Source organism: Cyanistes caeruleus, chromosome 15 (genome assembly GCF_971803275.1).
Source record: "Cyanistes caeruleus chromosome 15, bCyaCae1.hap1.1, whole genome shotgun sequence".
In the NCBI taxonomy this organism is placed as follows: Eukaryota; Metazoa; Chordata; class Aves; order Passeriformes; family Paridae; genus Cyanistes; species Cyanistes caeruleus.
The window spans coordinates 1019364-1041599 of NC_141715.1; the positions used below are offsets into that span (position 1 = coordinate 1019364).

Here is a 22236-nt window from a genome sequence, read left to right on the forward strand (position 1 = left end):
GTTATCTCATCCTTCAGCCAAGGCAGGCTCAGCTCCCACCCCGAGCCCTCCCTGCCACGGGCTGGCACCGAACGCTGCCGGAGCCCAGCCTGGCCAGGACAGCCACCAGGGCTTACTCAACACCCACATTTTCATGAACTTGGGTTTTTCTGAGACCTCCAGGGAATTCCTGCAGGTGAGAGGGCAGCTGGAGCACGGACAGGCACAGCTGGGAGAGCACAGTGAGTGCCTCTGGAGCAGGCTTTTGTGAACTGTGTGAACCTCTGCAGCGAGGGAGACCCGGGGCAGTGACTAATTCCTCTTGGAATAGCAACAGCAGCCTGCCTTTCCTGTTTATATGGGTCAGCCATGCACCATGCTAACTGGTATGGTAACAGCTCTCACTCCTGGCTGCCAGAGCTTGAATCCACACATACCTCTGGTCCAGCTGCTGTGTGGTAAGTCACAGCAGAAGTGGTTTCCTTCTTCAGGAAAAAGGAGTGAGAGTGCCTGGAGGCACAAGCCAGAGGTCCATCATCACCCATCCATGGTGAACCAGCAACAGCCACTCCAGCAGAAAAGCTGACACTATTCCAACACGTACCCAGCGTTGGAAAGAGGCAGCACAGCCCTCCCAGAGCAGCCACAGAACACTTCTCCAGGCTGGCCACTGCTCACCTGCTGTGGCCAGAGGCTGCAGAAGTGCTAAAACACCCTTAAAGTCAGAGAGACTTGAGTCAGAGACCTGTAAACCAAAGCACTGCCTCAGTACACGGAGAGCACGTGGCTGGAAAGGTGTGATTCCATGGACTAGGGCTCTCACTCACGGAGGGCGTGACTGAAGGGGAGAAACACGGCAACTGCACAGGAACTGTCCCACAGCCACGTGCAGGAGCACAGCCCTCCCCTCCACACAGCCACCACAGCCCCTGGAGCTTCCTGGCAGCACTCACCGATCCACAGCCTCCACATCAAAGCAGAACCTCTTCTCGATGGAGTCTGTTTTCCGCCGTGTGCAGGATTTCAGGGTGACAGCCTCATCCTCCCCCTGAGAAGAGACAAAATCCCAGCTGAGGCCAAGAACAGCCAGCAACCACAGGCCTGTCCCCAGCAGCCACCTCTGTCAATGAGCAGGTTCAAACCTGGGGGCATCTGGCAACACCACCCTGCTAAAGACATCTGTTTGTATCTCTGGCAGGAGGACTTGTCTTTTCATCCATATTTAGTCCAAAGCCCTTCACAAGGAGCCTTCCCTTCAGGGGGCTCATGACTCAATCTGTGCATTAAGCACCACACAACCCATTTTTCATGTGGGCAGGTAATGCTGGACCACAACTTTTGGGCAAAATCAGCTTTATTTTCCACTGCTGAACAACGCTCTGCAGACCTGCTGGCAGTTTGCACTCCACGCTGCGTTTCTGGCAGAACTGTGCACACCAGGACTCTTAACAGGAGCAAACATGTCTTAAAATGTTTATTATATAACAAAGCAATGACAAAACCATTCTCCCATCCAGAGAAGGCCTCTTTGCATCCAAGCTGTGCTGGATTTCCACAGGGCTGAGCAGTGATCCAGCAGGATCTGTGAGCACTGCTGTCCTCTGCTGGAGGAAATCCTGCCTCAGCCCCTGCCAGCACCGACACTTCTGCTGCAACTGTGAAATTCCACTGATGACTTAAGAGAAAATGAATTCTGAAGGAGTTCCTGGAGACAGACACTTTTCTGGGCTCTCTGTGCTGTTCCTGATGACACCTTGGCTGACCACCCTGTTCCCTGACATCACCATTATTCCAGGAAACATATTTAGAATCACTTAGATTGGAAAAGACCTCTAAGATCACGGAGCCCAAAAGCTGCCCAGAACAGCCCAGCCCACCCCTAACCCAGGTCCTCACGTGCCACAGCTGAATGTCCATAAATCCCCGCAGGGAGGGTGACTCCCTGGTTCTTATCCATAAACTCCTGCCCACTGCCACCATCACTCAGCTCCTGGCACAGTCCCACTCATCTCATCCCACCACACCTCTGTTTTCCTGCTGCACCGTGGCTCCCAGCCCCTCCTGTTCCCACTTGCAGGCCCTGCTGTGATGCTCCCCTGTGGGGCTCTGGACCTGCCCCGTTTTGGGGAGAAGCCCTCATTCCCTCTCACGTGCTCCCACGGTTTCCTACTCCCCAGGAAGGCTCCTGGACCAGGCAAGGCACCCAGCACAGACCCTCAAGAGCTCCCTGCAGGTTCTCCCCAGGGTCTGGCAGTGGCCTGTCCTGGTGCCCCCAGCCTGCCCCACTGCTGGCACAAGGCTGCTCCCCCTCTGCCCAGAATTCCAGGAAAGTCCCTGCTCCAAAGCCACCAATACCCAGCCCTGGCCCAGGGTCATGGGGGGCTGGCACCAGCTGTGAGCCAGGAGTGATGGTCTCCTCGTGCAGCAGCCTGGCAGCAGTGCCAGTGCAAGCTCTGTGCTCACCTGTCCATGTGGGCACCACAGCCAGGGCTGCCCCAGCACGGGCAGTGTCCCACACCAGGGTGCTGCAGGTCACAGTGTGAGCACAGCCCTGCACAGGGGCTCCAGCCTGGCCCTGGAGAGGGGCCCTGGCTGCTGGGAGAGCCCTGAAATGGGAAGGGACCAGACAAAACACAGGACAGCCACTGATGATTACAGGGCTGGGATATGTTAATGCTGAGCTATAATGAAGATGCTCCAAGGCAAGAGGAAATTAATTTTAGAAGCTTCCCTGCCCACAGCCGGCTCCCTGTGCCAGCAGGAAGCCGTGTGGGAGCCTGTCCAGCTGCCCCAGGCACTCCCCAGCAAGGGGACTGTGTTTGCAAACCCAGCTGGGAACTCTGAGGAGGGCTCCAGAGGAGCAAAGCCTGCCCTGGGAGCACTGGGATACTCCCCACAGCCCACATCCACTGCTCCCCCTGCTCCTCACACCTCCCCAGGGCCAACTGGAGCTCCAGGCTCTCCTGTGGCTCTGCCCAAAACAAAACAACTTCATTGGCCGAGTCACAGGATCAGCAGAGACTCACAGAATGGTTTGGGTAGAAAGGGCACTCAGATCTCATCTTGTTCCACTCCCTGCCATGGGCAAGGACACTTCCACTCAACCAGGTTGCTCCAAGCCCTGTCCAGCCTGGCCTTGGACAAGTCACAGGCAATGGAGAAGGAGCAAAACAATGACCAGGTTCTCTAGTCCGTGCCTTGGAGCAGGAACGAGGCACTGGGGAGCAGGCACCCCTGGAGCTGGAGCGTGCTGGGTGCATGTGGCTGGCAAAGCTCTGTGGGCTCTGGGGGTTTCCTGCCTTTTCTTTCTCAAGCCAGTTGCCAAGTTCATTCCCCGTGTGGCAGCCACTCAGCCTGGAATGAATGTGACCCACTTCACTGCACTTGTGTCACCTTGCCAAAAAGGTGGCACAGGTTGAGCCCTGGGAGAGGCTGCAGTGCCACACGTTCCCTGGCAGGACCCAGTCCTGCTCCCTGCACTCACCCCTTTTAATCCTGCTCCTTCTGCTGCTGCTCCCTGCCAGCACTCACCCCTTTTCCTCCCGACTTCTGGTCGAAGGGCACCATGGTGATGCGCTTGGATTCCCTCTGGTAGGTGCAGTAATGCTTCACCCAGGAAGTGCCAAAGTGACCTGCAGAGCAAGCACAGGGTTCATGCCCAGAACAGTTTCAGTGCCCTCACATTAGGACCTGCTGTGTTTACCCATCATTTCACGTGCCAGACTCCTGTACCTAAAGGACTTTTACAAGGCAGTGGCAGTGATTCTCCCTGGCTGCCACATTCCCACTGAATTCCCCCCTCCCTGGGTCAATCCCTGTCTTGCAGGGATTCTGTACCTGCTGAATCAGCCTTCGTGCCCCTTCCCCAGGCTCCCACCCACCACATCCCCCAGCCCAACACCTACGCTTCTCCTGCACGTAGAGATACCCCTCCATCGTGTAAGGGCTGATGTTTTTGTGTTCGTGGGGATTCTCCTTCATCTTCTTCATCAAAGCTTCAACCTCTGACCTCGTTCCTTCAAAGCGGTTTCTTGTCTGAAAATTAAACAGGAATGTCTTCTCCAGGGCAGGGAGCAGTGCCTGGCTCTGCAGCACTTGGGGTGGGGCTGGGTCCCTACAGCCCTGTGGGAAATGGGACTGGGGAGCCCAGGGGCAGCCACAGAGCACCCTGTGCTTCCTAAAGCAAAAATATTACAACCATTGGCAAGGCCTTCCAGAACTTTCAGAGGGCTTACAAAAAGAGGGAGAGTGATTTTTGACATGGGCCAATAGTGATAGGACAAGGAAAATGGATTTAAACTAAAAGAAGAGAGATTTAGATTGGGTATTGGGAAAAAATTCTTCTCTTCACAGATAGCCCAGAGAAGCTGTGGCTGCCCCTGGATCCCTGGCAGTGTCCCAGGCCAGGCTGGACGGGGCTGGGAGCAGCCTGGGACAGCAGAAGGTGTCCCTGCCATGGCAGGGGTGGCACTGGATGGGATTTAAGGTCCCTTCCAACCTAAACCAGTTTGGCATTCTTTAATTAAAATACACCAGAAGGTGAGGTGGCTCTGCCAGACACTGACAGTGATGGGCAGGGGGCACAGGGACACCCAGGACACAGGGACACCCCGGGCACAGGGACACCCAGGGCACAGGGACACCCCAGGGCACAGGGACACCTTGACACAGGGACACCCAGGACACAGGGACACCCAGGACACAGGGACACCCTGGACACAGGGACACCCCGGGCACAGGGACACCCCAGGCACAGGGACACCCCAGGCACAGGGACACCCAGGACACAGGGACACCCCAGACAAAGGGACACCCAGGACACAGGGACACCCTGGACACAGGGACACCCCAGACACAGGGACACCCTGGACACAGGGACACCCAGGACACAGGGACACCCAGGACACAGGGACACCCCGGACACAGGGACACCCAGGACACAGGGACACCCAGGACACAGGGACACCCAGGACACAGGGACACCCCAGAAACAGGGACACCCCAGAAACAGGGACACCCAGGACACAGGGACACCCTGGACACAGGGACACCCTGGACACAGGGACACCCTGCACACAGGGACACCCTGGACACACTCACATTCTGGATGCTGATTGTCAGCTCTGTCTTGAAGTCGCTGAAGTCCTTTGCGAGCTCGTAGCCGTGGTGGTAGAACGTGAAGAGCCCCTGCAGAAAGGCCAGGAGCTGCATTGGGAAAAAGCAAATGGGGAGGGTCAGTGGAGACCCAGAGGCAGCACTGCTGAGGGGAGGGGTCTGCCTGGAGGGCCCTGGGGAGAGGGGCTGTGGGGCAGGCTGGGCCCCCTGCCCTGCCAGGACCCCATCTCACCACATAGCCCCAGCTCACTTACAGGTTCCACAAACTCAAACATCTTCCTCTCCTGCACCTCCTGCACCTTGAAGACGTATTCCAGGGAGACCTCGTAGAAGTGCTGCCGGACCAGGTCCACCTGGCTGTCTGCCTGCAGAGGGGTGGCAGAGGAAACAGCAGCTCAGGAAGGAGCAGAGCTGGCTCTGATGGGAACACAAGCACAGCAAACCCAGCTCCAGCCCCCAGCCCCAGCTGGACAGGTGGCACAGCAATAAACAAAAATCAGATCCACATGAGCACGCTCTTCCTTCAGCTGAGGAAAATGGGTGTGGGTCTCAGCTCCCCAACAGCTGGGTAGAAAACACACAGCAGAGGTGAGAAAATGGAAATCACCATGAGCTTGGCAAGCAAAGAAGCAAAGGCAACTCTCCCTTTTCTGGGAAGCATTCCCCCTCACCAGGGATGTCACATCCACATTTCACAGCTCCACATTGAATCCCCTTTCTGAGGTAGCCCTTCTCTCGGTGGGGTCTGAGCCACACAAACCACTACAAACACCACACCAATACATTTCCCAGTGCACGGGGGAACAGGAGCCAGCACCTGAGCCGGGAGCTGCTCCCAGCGGCTGCAGGCTCCTCCCGGCAGCAGCCCGAGGCAGGGTCTGACTGGGAGATGCCACCAGATGGCACCAGCAGCCAGCGCTGCTCCAGCGCACCTGCACAGCATCAGCATCCCCTCTGCATCCCAACAAACCCAGCAGAATCCCGAACAGAATCCCAAACAGAATCCCGAACAGAATCCCAAACAGAATCCCAAACAGAATCCTGAACAGAATCCTGAACAGAATCCCCAACAGAATCCCGAACAGAATCACCAACAGAATCCCGAACAGAATCACCAACAGAATCACCAACAGAATCACCAACAGAATCCCGAACAGAATCCCCAACAGAATCCCGAACAGAATCCCAAACAGAATCCCAAACAGAATCCCAAACAGAATCACGAACAGAATCCCGAACAGAATCACCAACAGAATCACCAACAGAATCCTGAATCCTGTGCTGCATCCCTCACAGAATCCCACCCAGGATCCCAAATCCCACCCAGCATCCCACACACATCCCATCCTGATCCCACCTGTATCCCCTGAGGCACCTCCAGGCAGCCCCTCAGGGCTGTGCTCTGGCACAGGCTCACAGCTCTAACAGCTGCCCATGGATCCTCCCCTCCCCAGGCAGAACTCCTCGAGCTCCTGTGCCCCAGAATCCCAAACACAAACCCACCCAAGGGCTCAGGCTCATTCAGAACCCACCACTCCCTGGGACACGTGGCTACTTCCACGTGGGGAGTTATTCCAAACCCCAAGGACAAGGCTAGCTTGCAACCACCTCTGCCCAGATCCCGAGCCCTCCTCAGCCCTGATTTGCAGAAGATGATCCCCTGTGCCACAGGTATTGAGGAATTTCTGAATTTCATGGTGTACCTGGGTGCAGGAGCCCCGTGCCCAGCAGTGCCCCAGTAAGGAGCAGCAGAGCACCTGCACCATGCCCAAAGGCAAGGACACAGATCCTGCAGGACCAACCCAGCTCTGGGAGCTCCAGGCTTGAAAGAAGTGATTGAAAACTCAGCACACTCCTCCAGCAGGAGCACTTGTCACCACAGCTAACCACCTCCTCAATCACTGATGGCTCTTAAAGAGTTTAAGGCACTAAGCCTGATCCCTCCTCCCCTGGAGCACAAAGCAGAGCAGGCTCTTGCAGAGGAGACCAGACATCCATGATTTGTGCTGGCACATGGGAAGCCTGCAGCAGAACCAGTTCCTTTCTGTTACACTCTTTAATTATAAACCCTCTCTCCTTTTTGATTGCTATCCATTTTGGGATCTCTCTGATTTACTCACCAAGACAGCTCCATATCCTTTCATTACAGGAAAAGGGGAAAACCCAGCACCCACAGCCAGAATGAGGGAAAAAAATGAGTTTACAGCCAGGACAATCATTGTTATAAGCTGTGTGAGGCATTCAAAAAGCTCTCCACAGTCAGACATGGAAACTCAGAGGTTGCTCTCACCTCCTGAAGCTGGGACTCCTTCTTCTTGGAAGACAAATTCAAGTGCTTTTCCAGGACACCACAGTATTTCTCAGTCTCCTTGTCATATTTCTTTTTGGCATCCTGCAAAACAGAACAAAAAGCGTGGCACTGAACCCAGCAGCCCCAGAGCAGGTGGGACAGCATCCCTGTGGCACTGGGCAGGATGGCAGCCCCAGGTGGGAGCAGCATGAGACAGCACCTGGGGGCAGCAGCTGGAAGCAGGTGAGGCTGCTTTTATCTGCCAGCATCAGGCAGCTCCAGGAAAGCAGCTTATGCTGCCAAAAGCCATGGCTTGAGGGAACCCCTCCTCTATTCCTGGGGCCCAGTGCTTGGTAAAACATCCAGATCCAGGTCCAAACACAACAGAGGAAAAGTTCTTTCTAAGCAGAACATTGTCACAATCCCCCAGCCCAGCCCACCACCCCTGGCAAGAGCTCCTCAGCCGTGGCACGTGGGACAGTGGCACAGCACCTCTGTTGTGGCAGGAGCATTCAGGACTCCAACTCCCCTTTCCTTTGCACCTCTGGTCCCAGCCTGGCCACCCCAGTACCCCAGGGCCCAGTCCATGCTCGTCAGCAGGTCCATTCTGGAGGATGCTCCGTGTTTGGTTTCCAGCCGCACGAGGCCGGGCTGGCACCGCTGCCGTGCGGCCCCGGGCGCTGCCATCAGCTGCTTGCAGGCAGCAGCAGGTTGTTATAACAACAGGGGAGCCACAGACAGTGGTTTTCATTTCAGAACAAAGGCAGGAAAGCAAGAGGAGGGGGGCCAGGCTGTCTCGCAGCCGCCCTCAGCCACACCGGCGCTTCCCCGTCCTGCCAGAAGCGTCCGAGTTCCCGTGCAGCCCCCAGCCATGCTTTGGGGTGGGGAGTGCAGCCTGGGGCACTCAGGAAAATGTGAGCCCCTCCAAAAAAATCCTAATTCTTCCTCGCAGTAAGGAAAAAAGTTGGCTTCAGCTGGCATGAAGTTTTTTGCCCTTGGCACGTTATTTGGCTGTGGGTGAACTCAGAACACTGAGGCACCTCCCAGGAGCTGCATGGCCCCCGTGTCCATCCCGCAGCAGCACGCTGCCTCCTCCCACGCCTGAGCCCATCCTGCAGTGTGCCAGCTCCTGGCCAGCTCCGGGGGGCACTGCCTGCCTTACCTTGGCAGCCCCAATCTGCTCCTTGCGGAACTTCTCCAGCGGCGTGATCAGCACCTCGCTGGCGTTCTCGATCTGGGGGCAAAGACAGGCCCAGCTCACCTGCTGCTCCTCAGCTTTCCCATGGAAACCCTTCCACAGCCCCAGACACCCACAGGCCTCACCCCTCCCATCCCTGCAAACCTGTGAGCCCCCCCAGCGGCAGCACTGCCCGCTCTCCAGCATCAAAACTCCACTCCTGATGTTTTTCAGGTTTCCCCCACCAAACCCACCCTCCCCTTCCTGTGCCCTGCCCTGCAGCTCCAGCCCTGGGGCTGGCAGTCACTGTCACCACGCTGTCCCAGGTGCCACCACCCCTGCTCTGGGGCCATACCATGCGCATCCGCTCGTCCTCCAGGTTCCGCAGCACCGTGGCAAACTCCTGCAGAGACTTGGCTGGAAGAGACACAGAGTCAGCGTTCAACATCCCATTTTTAACAACAGAAACTGCTCAGAGGGGTTTTGTATGTGTTTTTGGGAGGAGGGGTTGTGGGTTTTCATTATCTTTGCTCTCTCCCTAGAAAGGTTCCTGCTGCCTACAGGAGAGCAGCAGAGCATCCCCAGGACCAGGCTGCCTCCTCCAGAGAGCAACATCCTCAGCCCAAAGCTGCCCTACCCAAGTCAGTCACCAAGCAGCCCCAGAGCACAGCACTGGCCCCCAGCCATGGCCAGCACACGAGGGGCACGGCACCAGGGAGAGCTGGATGAGGAGCTATTTCTGCTGAGAGACTGGGCACAAATAAACGAGCAAAGTTAAATCAGGGCTAAAGCTTCTTTGCTCTCCTGGCTCCAGATGATGTGCACAATAAGCTCTAAAAGTTCAGCTGGGGCAGGAGCAGGGTGAGAGAGGGAAGAGGCTGCAGGCACTGCCCCGTGCCAGGAGAAGCTCCGTGGCAGAGCCAGGCTTAGCCCAGGGAGCGAGGCCAGGCTGGGCACTGCTGATTCCCTCGAGCACGGGCTCCTGAGCTCCAGCAGCGAGGCTGCTGCTCCTGTGCTTCAGAGCACACCCCCTAGCAGTGTACCCAGCCACAACCACCCCCAGATTCTCCTCTCCACTGCACAACATCCAGCTGAGATGGTTTCAGATACGGGCAATCTTCTCCCTTTCCTGTCTGGCAGGGACAGATTTAGGCCAAGCAGCAACAGCTGATTCCCTGGGGAAGGCTTTGCTGCTGTTGAACAGGAGGAATGTGCTGCTCCCAGACCAATTCCTTGGTGTCCCCGTGGGTGTTTCCCTGCTGTGCCCTGCTCGGGTGGCTCCAGGAGCAGCAGGACTCACCGATGCAGATCTCATCATCCGTCTCAGCGTCGCCGATGCAGCGGAATTTAAACTCGTTGAGGGAATCCGCGAACTTGCGCTTGGCGGCCGACAGGTCTGTGAGAGCAGGAGCAGGGAAAACGGGGATGTCACAAATGGGAAAGTCCCCAAACAGCAGGATGCAGGCAGACACATGATCCCATCGGGAAATACCCACAGAGGGACCCGTCCGAGGGAACCCTGGCACCAGGGAAGCCCCAGAGCGCTGCCCTTCTGCAGCCACCCCAGGGACACAGCCCTGTCAGCACCCCCAAAATATCCCACAGGAGATGAAACCCCACAACACCAAAAGAGGCACCCCAGAGCTCAGAGCTAGAGCCACGGGGCAGCAGCAATGGTGACAAGACAGTGACACTGCCCCCCAAGAGATGGCAGCTGTGCCATCCTGTCCCACTGAGGGAGGACAGCAGCACAGAGCTTTATTGCTGCCCAAGCTGCAGATTCTCCCCGAGATCTGGATCCTATTAAGTTCTTACTGGCAGTGACCTGAGTGGATGCAGGATTTCCAGAGCAGCCCTGTTAACCTGGCACACACAGCCTGTCCTGGCCACCACGGGGCCACCGTGTCCCTGCCGGCACCGCCGCTGGGAGCGAGACACAGCGTTCACTTCCCCGTGCGTTTCTTCACTCAAAACCCAAAATTCCATGGATTTTCCCCCTTTCCCATCATCAGTGGAAAACGTGTGTGCACACAGAGGCCATTTCCTCCTCTCAGACACCAACAGCCAAGAGATAACCACAGCAGAGTCCAAGTGGTTTGCTTTCCCCACGGGATAAGGGAGCTGGCAACTTTCTCCAAGCATTAAAGCTGTTTTCCCAGTATCGCTGCTGACAGCCCTGGGGTTAATCCTGCCCAGTCCAGTCCCAGCTGCCTTCACACAAGTGCTTCCTAAGGCAGCAGGAAATCAGCCAGCCAAGGCAGGCAGGGACAGGGAAATCCCCGGGAGCTTTCCCAGTGGAAAAGTACAGAGGGGGCTTCTTCAAGGAAAAGGTTCACACGTAACAGGATTTGCACTTTGCTCCCTGGAGGATGGAATGAGCATGGCTTTTACACCCTTCCCGTGCCAGGAGCCCCCACTGGGAAGAGCCCCCAGTTTTTGGGGGAAGCTTCCAGGTGTTCCTGGGCAGGGTTGAGAAGGGAGACTCGGGAGGGTGGGAGGGTTTGCTCCAGCTCAGCTCAGGGCTGAGCAAAGGGCACTGGGACCCGTGCAGCTCTCCCTGCTCCCTTCCACGTGCCCGTGCTGGTGTCAGCAGCAGAACAGCCTCCTTCCCTCCCCAGAGACTGCTGGGGCAGCACAGGGCTCGGGGACTCTCAGCCAGCCCCTCCTGCCTGCCCTGGAATAACCACCAAGATGATGTTAATGATTTGAGGAGCCATTTCCTCCCCCCCAGCCCCTGCTGACCCCCAAACCCCGAGCCCCTGGCCACATTCCATGTGCCAAGCAGGCCTGATGTGACAGCCCTCGTGCCCACCCCAGGCTGGGCAGGACCCCAGAGCTGGAGGCTGCTGCAGCACAGGGATGAACAGCTGGGGGATGAGCTGAGCCTCTCCTCCACCTGAGAGTGAGGAGCAGCTCTGGGACCAGGCACGAGGCAAGGCAAGGCCAAGAAGCCTTTGGAGCCAGCAGCCCTGACAGCAGTGGCCCACGGTGCTTATAAATAGGCAAGGGAGAGGCAGGGGGAGAGGGAGATAACTCTTGGAGTGACAGCGATAAAGGATAAAATTAGCAGCAGGATTGGCCAAAGGAGAGAGGGGCAGCTGTGCCCACCCTGTGGGGCCCCACATCCTCCCTGGGCTGCTGTCAGACCCTCCCATGCCCCAGCATCCCCTCTTCATAAAAGCTGGAGCCCCTCACCTACATTTTGGGACAATAGCCCAAAATCAAATCAACAGCCCTGCTGTGGAAGCAGGAAGGCACAGGGAGAACAGGACAGCCCCTCAATGAGCCTCAGATCCTGAGGGTTCTTCTTTCCCAGGGCTGTGAAAAAGCAAACCCAAAATCCTGCAAAGGCTCAACAGAATCTGCTGCTTCCTCTCATGCACGAGCAAAACCACCCTGACACTGCACATGAGTCACACCAGGGCTGCACCGAGGGCTGGCAAGTTTTCCTTCCAAGTTCTCTGCTGGCTTGATCAGTCAACCATAGCTGCAGGGAAAAACAGCACAAAAAGCCTGAAAAATCCTTCTGCCTGAGCAACACAACCTGATCAGGTTATCATCATCATCATCATCATCATCACCTCCCATGGCTCCCTCTTCCCACCTGGGCTGGGGAGGATGGGACAATCCCTTTGGGAAAACTGGCACACACAAATCCACCTGCACAGCTACAGCAACCAAGGACCTAAATAAAATGTCCTTTTAAAAGAGATGCACCCTGGCCATGCACCTCAGGAGCAGCAGGAAGGGGGACAGCTCCCAGCAGGTCAGAGGGCAGCAGCTTTTCCTGGAAGCAGCCTCAGATAACCCCTTTGCCTGTCCCTGCTCCCTCACAGCCAGCCATGGGGTCACCCTGCTCTCCTCCTCCTCTGCAGCCAGGGATCAGCCTGAATTCCACCCCAGGCACACACCTCCAGCTCCAGGGCTCCCTCCAAACCTGCCTGAAGGGACCTTCTCCAGCCCCCAGGAATCCTGCAAGGGACCAGCAGCACCTCGTGCTCCCCGTGTCCCCCTCCTCCTCAGCTATTGAGAGTTTGGTCTTTCTGGGAAGTGGCTGCTGTTACTGCAAGGAGACTGAAGTGGTTGCTTTTTACATAAAAAGCCTCTTCCAAAGGAATTTGGAATGACTGAGAAAGGCCATTTGTAGAAGGAAGTGTCCTGATTTCCCAACCCTCCTCCCTGAGTGCAGCACCCCAGGGGTGACCCCATCCCATCCCACCCCATCCCATCCCAGCCAGGCCTGCAGTCAGCACCCCAGAAACAACGACAGGACACCGAGGGGAGCCCCAGCACATCAAAATGAGATGGAGGCAGGCAAATGTCCCCCCCTGCCTGCTCCTGCTGCCTGACCCCGAGTTGGAAAGATCAGGTCAGCCAGGGAAAAGTGCAGCTGCTGGCCCAGAGCTGGGGGCTCTCCCCAGAGCTGACTCTGCAGCCAGTTTGCCACATGAGTTGGAAAGAGCAAAGAGCTCTGGCTCAGCCGGACCCAGGACAGGGGAGGAGCAGCAGGATGGGGGGTTCAGGTTAAAGACAAGGCTGCTGCTGAGTCTGGCCATGAAGGGTTAATGCTGCTGCAGAAGGGGCAGAGGATGCTGCTGCAAGGCAAGCTCCGGGCTCCGCTCACACCGAGCGGGATTTCTACACTTCCTGCAAAGAAAACTGCTTAACAGCCTATATTTAATGTTCAAGTGGACAACAGGAACTGACACTCCTGCCCCTTCCTTCCCCACAGCACAGAACACAGGAGCAGCAGGCTCAGGCTGTCCCCTGCAAGCCCCTGGACAGGGACAGGAGGGCAATGCCCGTCCCCAGCAGCAGCCCCCTGCCCGAAGCAGGGCACATCTGGGGGTCAGCAGTGCACAGCTGGCTGCAGGGAACAGGACACAGCACCTGCACAGCCCCACAGCCAGCACAGAGCAGGCACAGGGGCCAGCCAGGATGGGTAATCCAGGGAGCAGCCGCTCTAATCGGCGGCCAAACCAGGATTACAGCCTGCCAAGGGTGCTTAGAAAGCAGCAATATGGTGTCTGTCCCCACAGCGAGCACAGCACCCCTCCCTGGGGTCACACAACGCTCCTGCAGCTCAGGGATACCCAGGGAAGGGCTTTGGGAAAGGTCAGAGCTGGGAATGGCCCCTGGATGTGAGCACCCTGCATGGGACACTCATCCAAGCCGGTCCCCAGCTCGTGCAGGAATGCAGTGACAAGGAGCTCCTGGCTGCACACAGAGTTTGCAGCTGCCAGAATGGAGCTTTACCCGCCCAGCCCCAGCCCTCGCAGCGCTGGGGTCAGCACCAAGCGCCAGGGCAGCATCATCAAACGCTTCATTTGCTCCAGAAGGTTTAAATCCCCTCTCTGCTCTCCCCAGCAAGGTCAACAAAGCCCCACTCCCACGAGACAACGCGCTGCTCTGGGCCTGATCCCAGAGTCGCTTCCATGCAGAATTAGCACTGATTTGTTTATTAAACAACTTCTCCACCAGGTGGTTGGAGTTAATCAGTGGTTTAGGATGGGACAGCAGCTGCTGGCAGGTTCCCCCTCTGAATCATCCTGAGCAAATCTATAAAACCAGATGGGAAGAGCCCACCCCACCTCCAGCACAGCTCCTGCCCTCACCTTCTGCACAGAAGCCATGGAGAGGCTGCCACGGCTTGGCACACGCCAGAGATGGAGGTGAGGGGATGCCAAAGACCACAAGGTGACCCCAAGGACCAGGGCCAAGGGCACAGACCCTGCAGTCCCCCCAGGCAGGGAGAGCATGGCTGATGCAGCCCCACAGCTCCCCAGACCCCATTTGGGTGCCTGCTCCACACACACAGCCTCCAGCTGAGCCTGGTCTCAGCAGCACACCCAGGGAGGCCAAACCCCACCACGGCAAGTTCACAAACACACATTCCTACAAACCACGCTCCAGAACCGCTCAGGTGTGCCAAAGCACAGAATAACCTGCAGCTCTGCCCAAGATGCCCCAAGAGGTGCAGGAGGTGCCAGAGCCCCGGCTCAGCCTGGTCCTGCAGCCAGGAGAGCGCTGGGCACTGCTGCCAGCCCAGGCATCCCCATCTGCCCGGATTCCACACCCAGCGTGGCTCCGTACGGCAGCGTTTGCCCGAGCACAGAGAACCCTTTGTGGGCTGAATGGCACCATTGACCAGGCTCACACAGCAGATCAGAGCTCAGCAGCACGCTGAGGACACAAATTATTGCCACGGTATTTGAAGAGATAAAGGTTCTGCGTCTCCTGGAAAACAAAGTTGTCCCTTGGAAGGACTGCCTGGCTGCACAGCTAAAATTATCCCCACCAGCCCAGCACCCCGGCCACGTCATCATGCCACCCCCAAATCAATAATGCTTGCAGTTATCTTGGGAGTTCTGCCAGGCCAGGATGTTTTTGCAAAGCTTCCCAAGATTCCTGATGGAAGGCACTGGAGATCCAAGGGAAGTGGAGCCAGAAGGACCATCAGGGCCCAAGCTGCCGGTCCAGCAAGTCCAGGGTGACATCCTGCAGCAGGGCCAGGGCTGCAGCAGCACCGAGGCAAGAAGCCACTTCCTTCAAGTCCCACTGCTCCAGCCGCTCTCCTGCTCTCTCCTGGTTTGAGGAAGCTGATGGTCAGTGGAACCCTTGCCCTTCTGCCCCACTTCTCAACACTGAATCAGCCCTGGACTTCCTCAGGCTCTGGACCCCCGAGCCCGGTGCTGAGCCTGTTTTGCCACAGAGGCAAAGCCTCTCTCCATCCTTCCTGTTCAGCTTTTCTTAGCGCTCGCCCATCAAGTGATATTGCAACAAAGCCACGTTGGTGAGTCAGATCTCACAGTGAGACACTGCAGAAGCCCAGCTCATGGAAACAGCTCTGCCTTTCCCCCTCTGTGGGCTGTGACACTGCCAGGGGAGAAACAGGCAGCAGCCATGGGGAAAGATGGAGCTGATGAAGTGTCCCTGACACACTTAATGAAGTGTCCCTCACCAAGGTCCCACCTGGAGGGACTTCAGCACTGGGCATGTGAAGCACCAAGCAATGACCTCTCCATCCCACCTGTCCCACATGGAAACCCTGGCTGATGCTCTCCACTCACCCTAACAGGACTTTTCACTCCCAAATGAGGTGCTCAGCCTGTCCCTGTCCCAGCTCTGCATTAATCAGGTCATTTTAATGAGCTGCAGCAGCTCCTGACTCAGGGACCTGTGGGGAGAGGACAGAGGTGATGATGGTGGCTGGGGATGAAGGGCAGTGATGGCAGGGGAGCGAGCAGGAGCTGCCAGCAGCCAGGACATGCAGGAAACAAAACCCAGGAATGATGTAAATGACCCCTGGAAAGGCTTCCCATTCCTGGAGAGCCTGAGGAGACAGATGTCTGCAGCTGCAGGGAGACACAGCCTGACAGGAGTCCTCACTCCCAGCGAGGAGCAGCAGGACTCAGAGGAGCACGGACCTGCCAGAGCCCTCCTGGCAGCGCTGATAACCACTGGGTACCCCCAGGATGGCCCTGGAGGAGAAGGGGCCCCAAGGCAGGTACCAGGCAGCTTCCAGGCTGGAGGTCAGCGTGCAGAGAGCCAGCACATCGGATCAGCAGAACCCCCAGCACCGAGCAGAGCCCTTGGTGACCCCTGCCCAGGGGGTTTCCTGGTGCTCTGCACAAACATGGCAACATCCCAGTCCTGCCACAGCCCCCAGAGCATCACTGTCCACAGCTCGTGGAGGGGCACAGCCCATCTGGCCCCCAGCACAGGGCAGCATCCCCCGGATGCCATCCCCGCTCTCCTGCGCTGCACACCGAGCGTTCCGTGCGCTTAGCGGCAAAACAAAATAAATTTCACCACTTCCCCACCCAGCTCCCATGTCTGGCACTTTTCCCTGTGCTTATTTTTGTTCACATCCTGGTGTTGTTTTATGGCAGAACCCCCCGGCCCATCCCAACCTGCAGCCACAGAGTTTGCGGGACAGGGAGCCAGGTGTGGGAGCGACAGCAGCTCAGGTGGGAGCAGGCAAGGTCTCCAAATAAAATCAAATGTAAATATTCACCACTCCAACACCGAGGAGGGATGCATCCAAACAGCGAACACAGGCTTAAGTGCCTGGAAAACATCAGGGACATGGTAATGAAATGGAAAATTACCGCCCTGGCTGGCATTTCCACGGGCAGCCGACAATGTGAGGCAGCAGCAGTGAAAATCCCTGTGTCCCAGGCAGGGCAGGGATTTGGGCACAGTGCTGGCTCAGAGAAAGAGGTGTCAGACCTGCTGAGCACGGCTGTCCCACTGCACTGAGTCCCTGACCTTCCATGCCCGGCCCCTGACCGCTATTCCCAAAACAAGGATTTTGAATTTGGCATTTCCCCTCCACCTGCACACTGCCCACTGCCCCTGCTCCAGGCAGGTGGTGGAAACGCCTCCAGCCTTACACCTGTGAGTAAAGTGCCTCTGAGGGCAGGATGGAAATGCTGTGTTTTACTCACAGCTCCCTCACTGAGAGTGCAGATCAGTCCACATTAGCATAACACTGCTCTAAAAATTGTAGCTTCTCCTCCAAGCCTTCTCCTCAGAGTGCCAGGGGATGTTCAGGGTGGGCATCAGGAGAAATTTCTTCCTGGAAAGAATGGTCAGGCATTGGAAGGGGCTGCCCAGGGAGGTGTTGGAGCCTCCATGCCTGGAGGTGTCCAAGGAAGGACTGGATGTGGCACTCAGTGCTCTGGGCTGGTTGACAAGAAGGTGACAGGTCACAGGATGGGCTGGATAATCTTGGAGGTCATTGTGCAATTCCGTGATTCCTCTCCAAACCCTGGCACGACCCACAGGAAGGCTGCAGATGACTTTACCCTTGTTACCACAATATTTCATTGACTGGAGCCTGGAATCACATTTCATTAGGACAGAACGCCCTGCCCGAGACAGCTAATCGATTTAGAGGACACTAATCCAGAAGAAATTTGCTCCTGACCCAGGCAATGCCCATTAGTGGAGCAGAAGGGGGTCTGGCAGGGAGGGGGGGCTGTGGCAGAGCCCCTGCCAGGGGAGCAGATTGCCTCAGGCACCGGCCCCACTTCTGGATTAGCTTGTTATTAATTCTAATTAGCTAATAGGTGGGCCACAGGGGGGCTGCTTGATTTCTCAAGGGGCAGCACTGGGGTCCCCAGGGGAAGATGGGCCCAGAGACCCCCGTGCCCCAGCTGGGGAGGGGACCCACACCCTGTCCCTGCGGGCAGGACAGGACAGGAGGCACGGGACAGAGCCTCCCCTGTGTCCCCTCTCTTGTCCCCATCCCAGCAGCTCTCACCCACAGCCAGGGCAGGGAAGTGGGGTCAGCTCCCAGCCCCTCCAGAAGCGGCTCTGCACACCCTGCTTCCTCCTCCTCCTCCTCCCAAGGAGGCTGCGGAAATCCTTTTGTCGCCGGTGCTCCTCCACCTCGGCTGCAAGAACAGGAAAAATCCCACTGTGCTTGCAGGAACATCAGTGGCAAGTGAGTCAATTTTTCCTGCTTTGACAGGAAAAGAGAAATATAAATTAAAGTCTCCAGTGGAGCACAGGGAGGCACACAGGGTGAGAACAGGGATGCACAGCCCAGGGCGCAGCACAGAACCATGGAACAGTTTAGGTGGGGAAATCCCTCTAAGATTCCCATGTCCTGCTGTTCCCAAAGCCAACACTGACCATTGTCCTCATCTGTAAAACCCCTCCAGGGATGGTGACTCCACCACTGCCCCGGGGAGCCTGTGCCTGTACCTGACCTCCCTTCCCAGGAAGAAATCACTGTCTTTAACCTGGGCTTTCTCCCAGAATTGGTGGGAGAGACACCCAGCGCTCTGCTCTGCCGTGGTTGGGTTTTTTTTGTAAAACATTGCTTAGCAACCAGCGCTCAGTGAGGGCATCGCTCTGGACAGACGCTGCTTCAGCGAGAAAAAGAATAAAAAACCAGCAAAGGGCCGCCGTGGCAAAGGAAAAGGCACACACCAGCTCTTTTTACAGGTCACTGAGCCCAGAGAACCCTTCCCACTTCCCTCACTGTGGATCGTGGAATCCCAGACCGCTTTGGGTTGGAAGGGACCGTAAAGTGCCACCCTGTGCCATGGGCAGGGACACCTTCTGCTGGCCCAGGCTGCTCCAGCCCTGCCCGAGGGTGCAAAGCACAGGAGGGAGAGGTGAGGAGGCAGCAGCCACCCTTGGCTGGGGCTCCGCTGGCACCGGCGGCACCGGCCCCCGCTCCACGTGCCAGAGCCAGATGGTTCGGGGGCTGCTGTGCTTCCCACGGCTCCAGCTGGAAACCTGCTGGGCAGCACAGAACACACAGCCCGTGTCTTCATGGTCCCAGGGCACACACAGCATCTCCTCATGGTCCCAGGGCACACACAGCATCTCCTCATGGTCCCATGGCACACACATCCCATCCCCTCATGGTCCCAGGGCACACACAGCATCTCCTCATGGTCCCAGGGCACACACAGCATCTCCTCATGGTCCCATGGCACACACAGCATCTCCTCATGGTCCAGGGCACACACAGCATCCCTTCATGATCCAGGGCACACACAGCATCTCCTCGTGGTCCCAGGGCACACACAGCAACTCCTCATGGTGCAGGGCACACACAGCATCTCCTCATGGTCCCATGGCACACACAGCATCTCCTCATGTTCCCAGGGCACACACAGCATCTCTTCATGGTCCCAGGGCACACACAGCATCTCCTCATGTTCCCAGGGCACACACAGCATCTCCTCATGGTCCAGGGCACACACACAGCATCTCCTCATGGTCCCATGGCACACACAGCATCTCCTCATGGTCCCATAGCACACACAGCATCTCCTCATGGTCCCATGGCACACACAGCATCTCCTCATGGTCCCATGGCACACACAGCATCCCCTCATGGTCCCATGGCACACACATCCCATCCCCTCATGGTCCCAGGGCACACACACAGCCCTTCATGGTCCCATGGCACACACATCCCCAGTGCTGCCACAAGCCCAGCAAAGGCACAGGAGCAAATTCCCAGCTCCTCCACGCCACACTTGAGACTGTCCTTGCCATCAACAGCTGGGGTGATCCCTAAAGATCCCTAAAGATCCCCCTTGTCAGGAGCCCACGGGCGCAGGGCCACCAGCGCAGGCACGGAGCGGTGGGAGCGGGGAGAGCAGGGAAAGCAGGGATAGCATCCTCTGCATGGGTGACAGCCGCCGGCGTGCCCGGGGGAGGAGGAGGGGGATGATTCACAGCACAGTGAACAAGCTGTGCAGGTTTCCACACCAGCTCCCCCTCGCTCTGCCTCCCCTCCCACCCACCACGGTCACGCTACAGCGACTCATCGCAGCGCTCCTGGAAAGCGAGGCATGAGCTAACCCCAGCCGTGGGTGCCTGCCACAGCCTGTGCCCTGCTGGCCCCCACTGTCCCCCACACTGTCCCCACACTGTCCCCAGCCTGTGCCCCGCTGGCCCCACTGTCCCTGCTGTCCCCCCACTGTCCCCGCTGGCCTCTGCTGTTCCTGCTGTCCTCTGCTGTCCCCCCACTGTCCCTGCTGTGCCCCCACTGTCCCTGCTGTCCTCTGCTGTCCCCCCACTGTCCCAGCCTGTGCCCTGCTGTCCCCTGCTGTCCCCCAGCCTGTGCCCTGCTGTCCCCACTGTCCCCCAGCCTGTCCCCCAGCCTGTCCCCCAGCCCATCCCACTCCCAGATGCTGCAGAGGGGTCCCAGAATGCCCCAAAGCAGACCCCCAGGGTGAGCAGGGTTGGCTTGGCCACACTGGCAGTGCTGCTGTCCCTGGGGCACGGCGGTGGCACTGAAGCCCCCCTGTGACAGTGCAGCGATGCCAGGGCAGCCCTGCCCCGCTTTGTGCAGCGGTGCTGCCCTGGCACCACCATCTCAGGGTGCAAACAAAGGGGCTGGGGTCCCCCTCTGCCCGCTGGGGAGGGGTCTGGCAGACAGCAAGGGCAGAACCGACTTTGCCCCACGCCACCCCTGCTACTGAATCAGCCAGAGAAGCGCCTTGTGTGCCAACCTGCAGAGAGCACAGGGACACGGGCACAGCCACTGCCTCCCACCCTCCCCCAGCAACCATGGGAACGGCATTTCCTCACGGATTCCCAACGTCACTGACAGCTGCTACCAGCAAAGCAAAGGGAAAAAGCAAACCTAAAGAGCCCCCTGCTCATGTCCAGGGCACACAGGTGATGCCACACACCTCTCGGCCTGGCAGCACAGCACAAACAAACGGAGACAGATGATTCCAGCTGTGCCAGCACATCTGCAGCCTTGGGATAACAGCCTCCTGACCCAAATCAGGCAAATCTGCTCCATGCTGGAAGCATGAGCAGGACACAGCCTGTAGGTGATTCCCAGTGCTGGAGGAACAGAGGGACACCCAACCTGGCCCTTCCCAGGTGCAGCCCCCTGCTCAGTCACTCCCTGGACACACCTGTATCCTCTCAGTCTCCACCAGCTCCAGCAGGCTCAGCCCCTGCCTCTCAGAGCTGCTCCTTATCCCCAAACCCAGCTCAGGACACGTGCTCAGCGCAGACCCTGTGGCTTCTCCGGGCTCTGTCCCCACCCCAGCCCATGGGGACATGTGCCCAGGGGTGCTCCGTGGCACGTTCCCAATTACAGAGATCTCCCAGGCCTGTTAATGAACCTTCTGTCAGCACAATGTAAAAGATGTAATCATGAGCTCTCCTGCACATCAAACCCTGCTGCTCACGAGGTTCCCAGGCCAGCCCCACGTCCCACAGCACCCACTCAGTGCCTGCTGCAGGAGCCCAGGAGCCCTGGCTCCCAGTCCCCAAACCTGGCAGCACTGTGGGCTGGGATCCCCCTGGGAGATGGGTGAATGTTCCCTGGGGATGCTGTGGGGATCCTCCCGCAGGGATCACAAGCCCTGCAGCATCCCCACAGGGGAGTCTCCCTCTGACACCCAGGCAGAGCCGGCTGGGACAGGTGTGCAGCCCTCTGGAGCCACAGCAATCCCTGCAGGGCTCCCAGTGCACACCCACCACTGCAAAGAGCATCTCCCAAGCAGGAATATGTTCCTGCTGCTAATTTCCACTGGGGAGGAAGAGGAGGATCAGCTTGTGCTAAAATTGGAGCACAGTATTATCACCTGTCCTACCCCTCATTTGAATAAAATCCCAGACAAGTTATTAAAGATGTGGCTACACAAGTCATGCAAAGGAGGAGAAGTCCTTGGTGCCTCCGGCTCTGCTGGTGCAGGACTGGCTGAGCCACAACCATGTCCCTCCTCCCCAGCTCAAAGTATTCCCTACACCAAATGTTTCTTCCAGGAATGAAGAGGGGAAAAATGAACCCTGGACACAGGAGAGCCACGTTACACCTTGGCTGGCTGAACAAAGCAGGAAAAAAATCAAAGTAAATCATTTTACCAGCCAAACCCCAACCCACGTGCTTTCCCTGTGGTTTGTGAGGCAGAGCCTGGGGAGGGAGGGGACCCCCTGCCCCTCCGAGCATGGAACGAGCTCCTTGGGTAACGCATGGATGCTCCAGGAAATCCTCCCCAGCCACAAGGCAGCAATTCCTGGCGTGGGAAGACCCAGGCCAGGCTGTGCAGCTGCAGGTGCCTCACCTTGGCTGCCCAAGCACCATTCCTCACGGCACAGCCCGAGCAGAGGCGAGTGCCAGCGGTCACAGCGACCCAGCCAGGTGGTTTCTGTTGGTTTTGCACCCTCCAGGAAGCAC

At 57.7% G+C, this 22236-nt stretch overlaps 1 protein-coding gene across 6 annotated transcripts in view; it reads right to left on the reverse strand.

The window, feature by feature from the left end:
• Window positions 1-22236, reverse strand: part of ARHGAP26 (Rho GTPase activating protein 26) — a 100762-nt gene that overhangs the window by 73057 nt on the left and 5469 nt on the right. For all 6 annotated transcript variants that reach the window (XM_086851817.1, XM_086851819.1, XM_086851818.1 and 3 more), the window contains exons 2-10: window positions 9862-9957; window positions 8917-8978; window positions 8547-8618; window positions 7385-7486; window positions 5349-5459; window positions 5080-5184; window positions 3885-4014; window positions 3511-3611; window positions 933-1027 (exon numbers count right to left, since the gene is read on the reverse strand). In XM_086851817.1, coding sequence (XP_086707943.1) covers window positions 933-1027; window positions 3511-3611; window positions 3885-4014; window positions 5080-5184; window positions 5349-5459; window positions 7385-7486; window positions 8547-8618; window positions 8917-8978; window positions 9862-9957 — 874 coding nt within the window. The remainder of the gene's footprint in view (window positions 1-932; window positions 1028-3510; window positions 3612-3884; window positions 4015-5079; window positions 5185-5348; window positions 5460-7384; window positions 7487-8546; window positions 8619-8916; window positions 8979-9861; window positions 9958-22236) is intronic.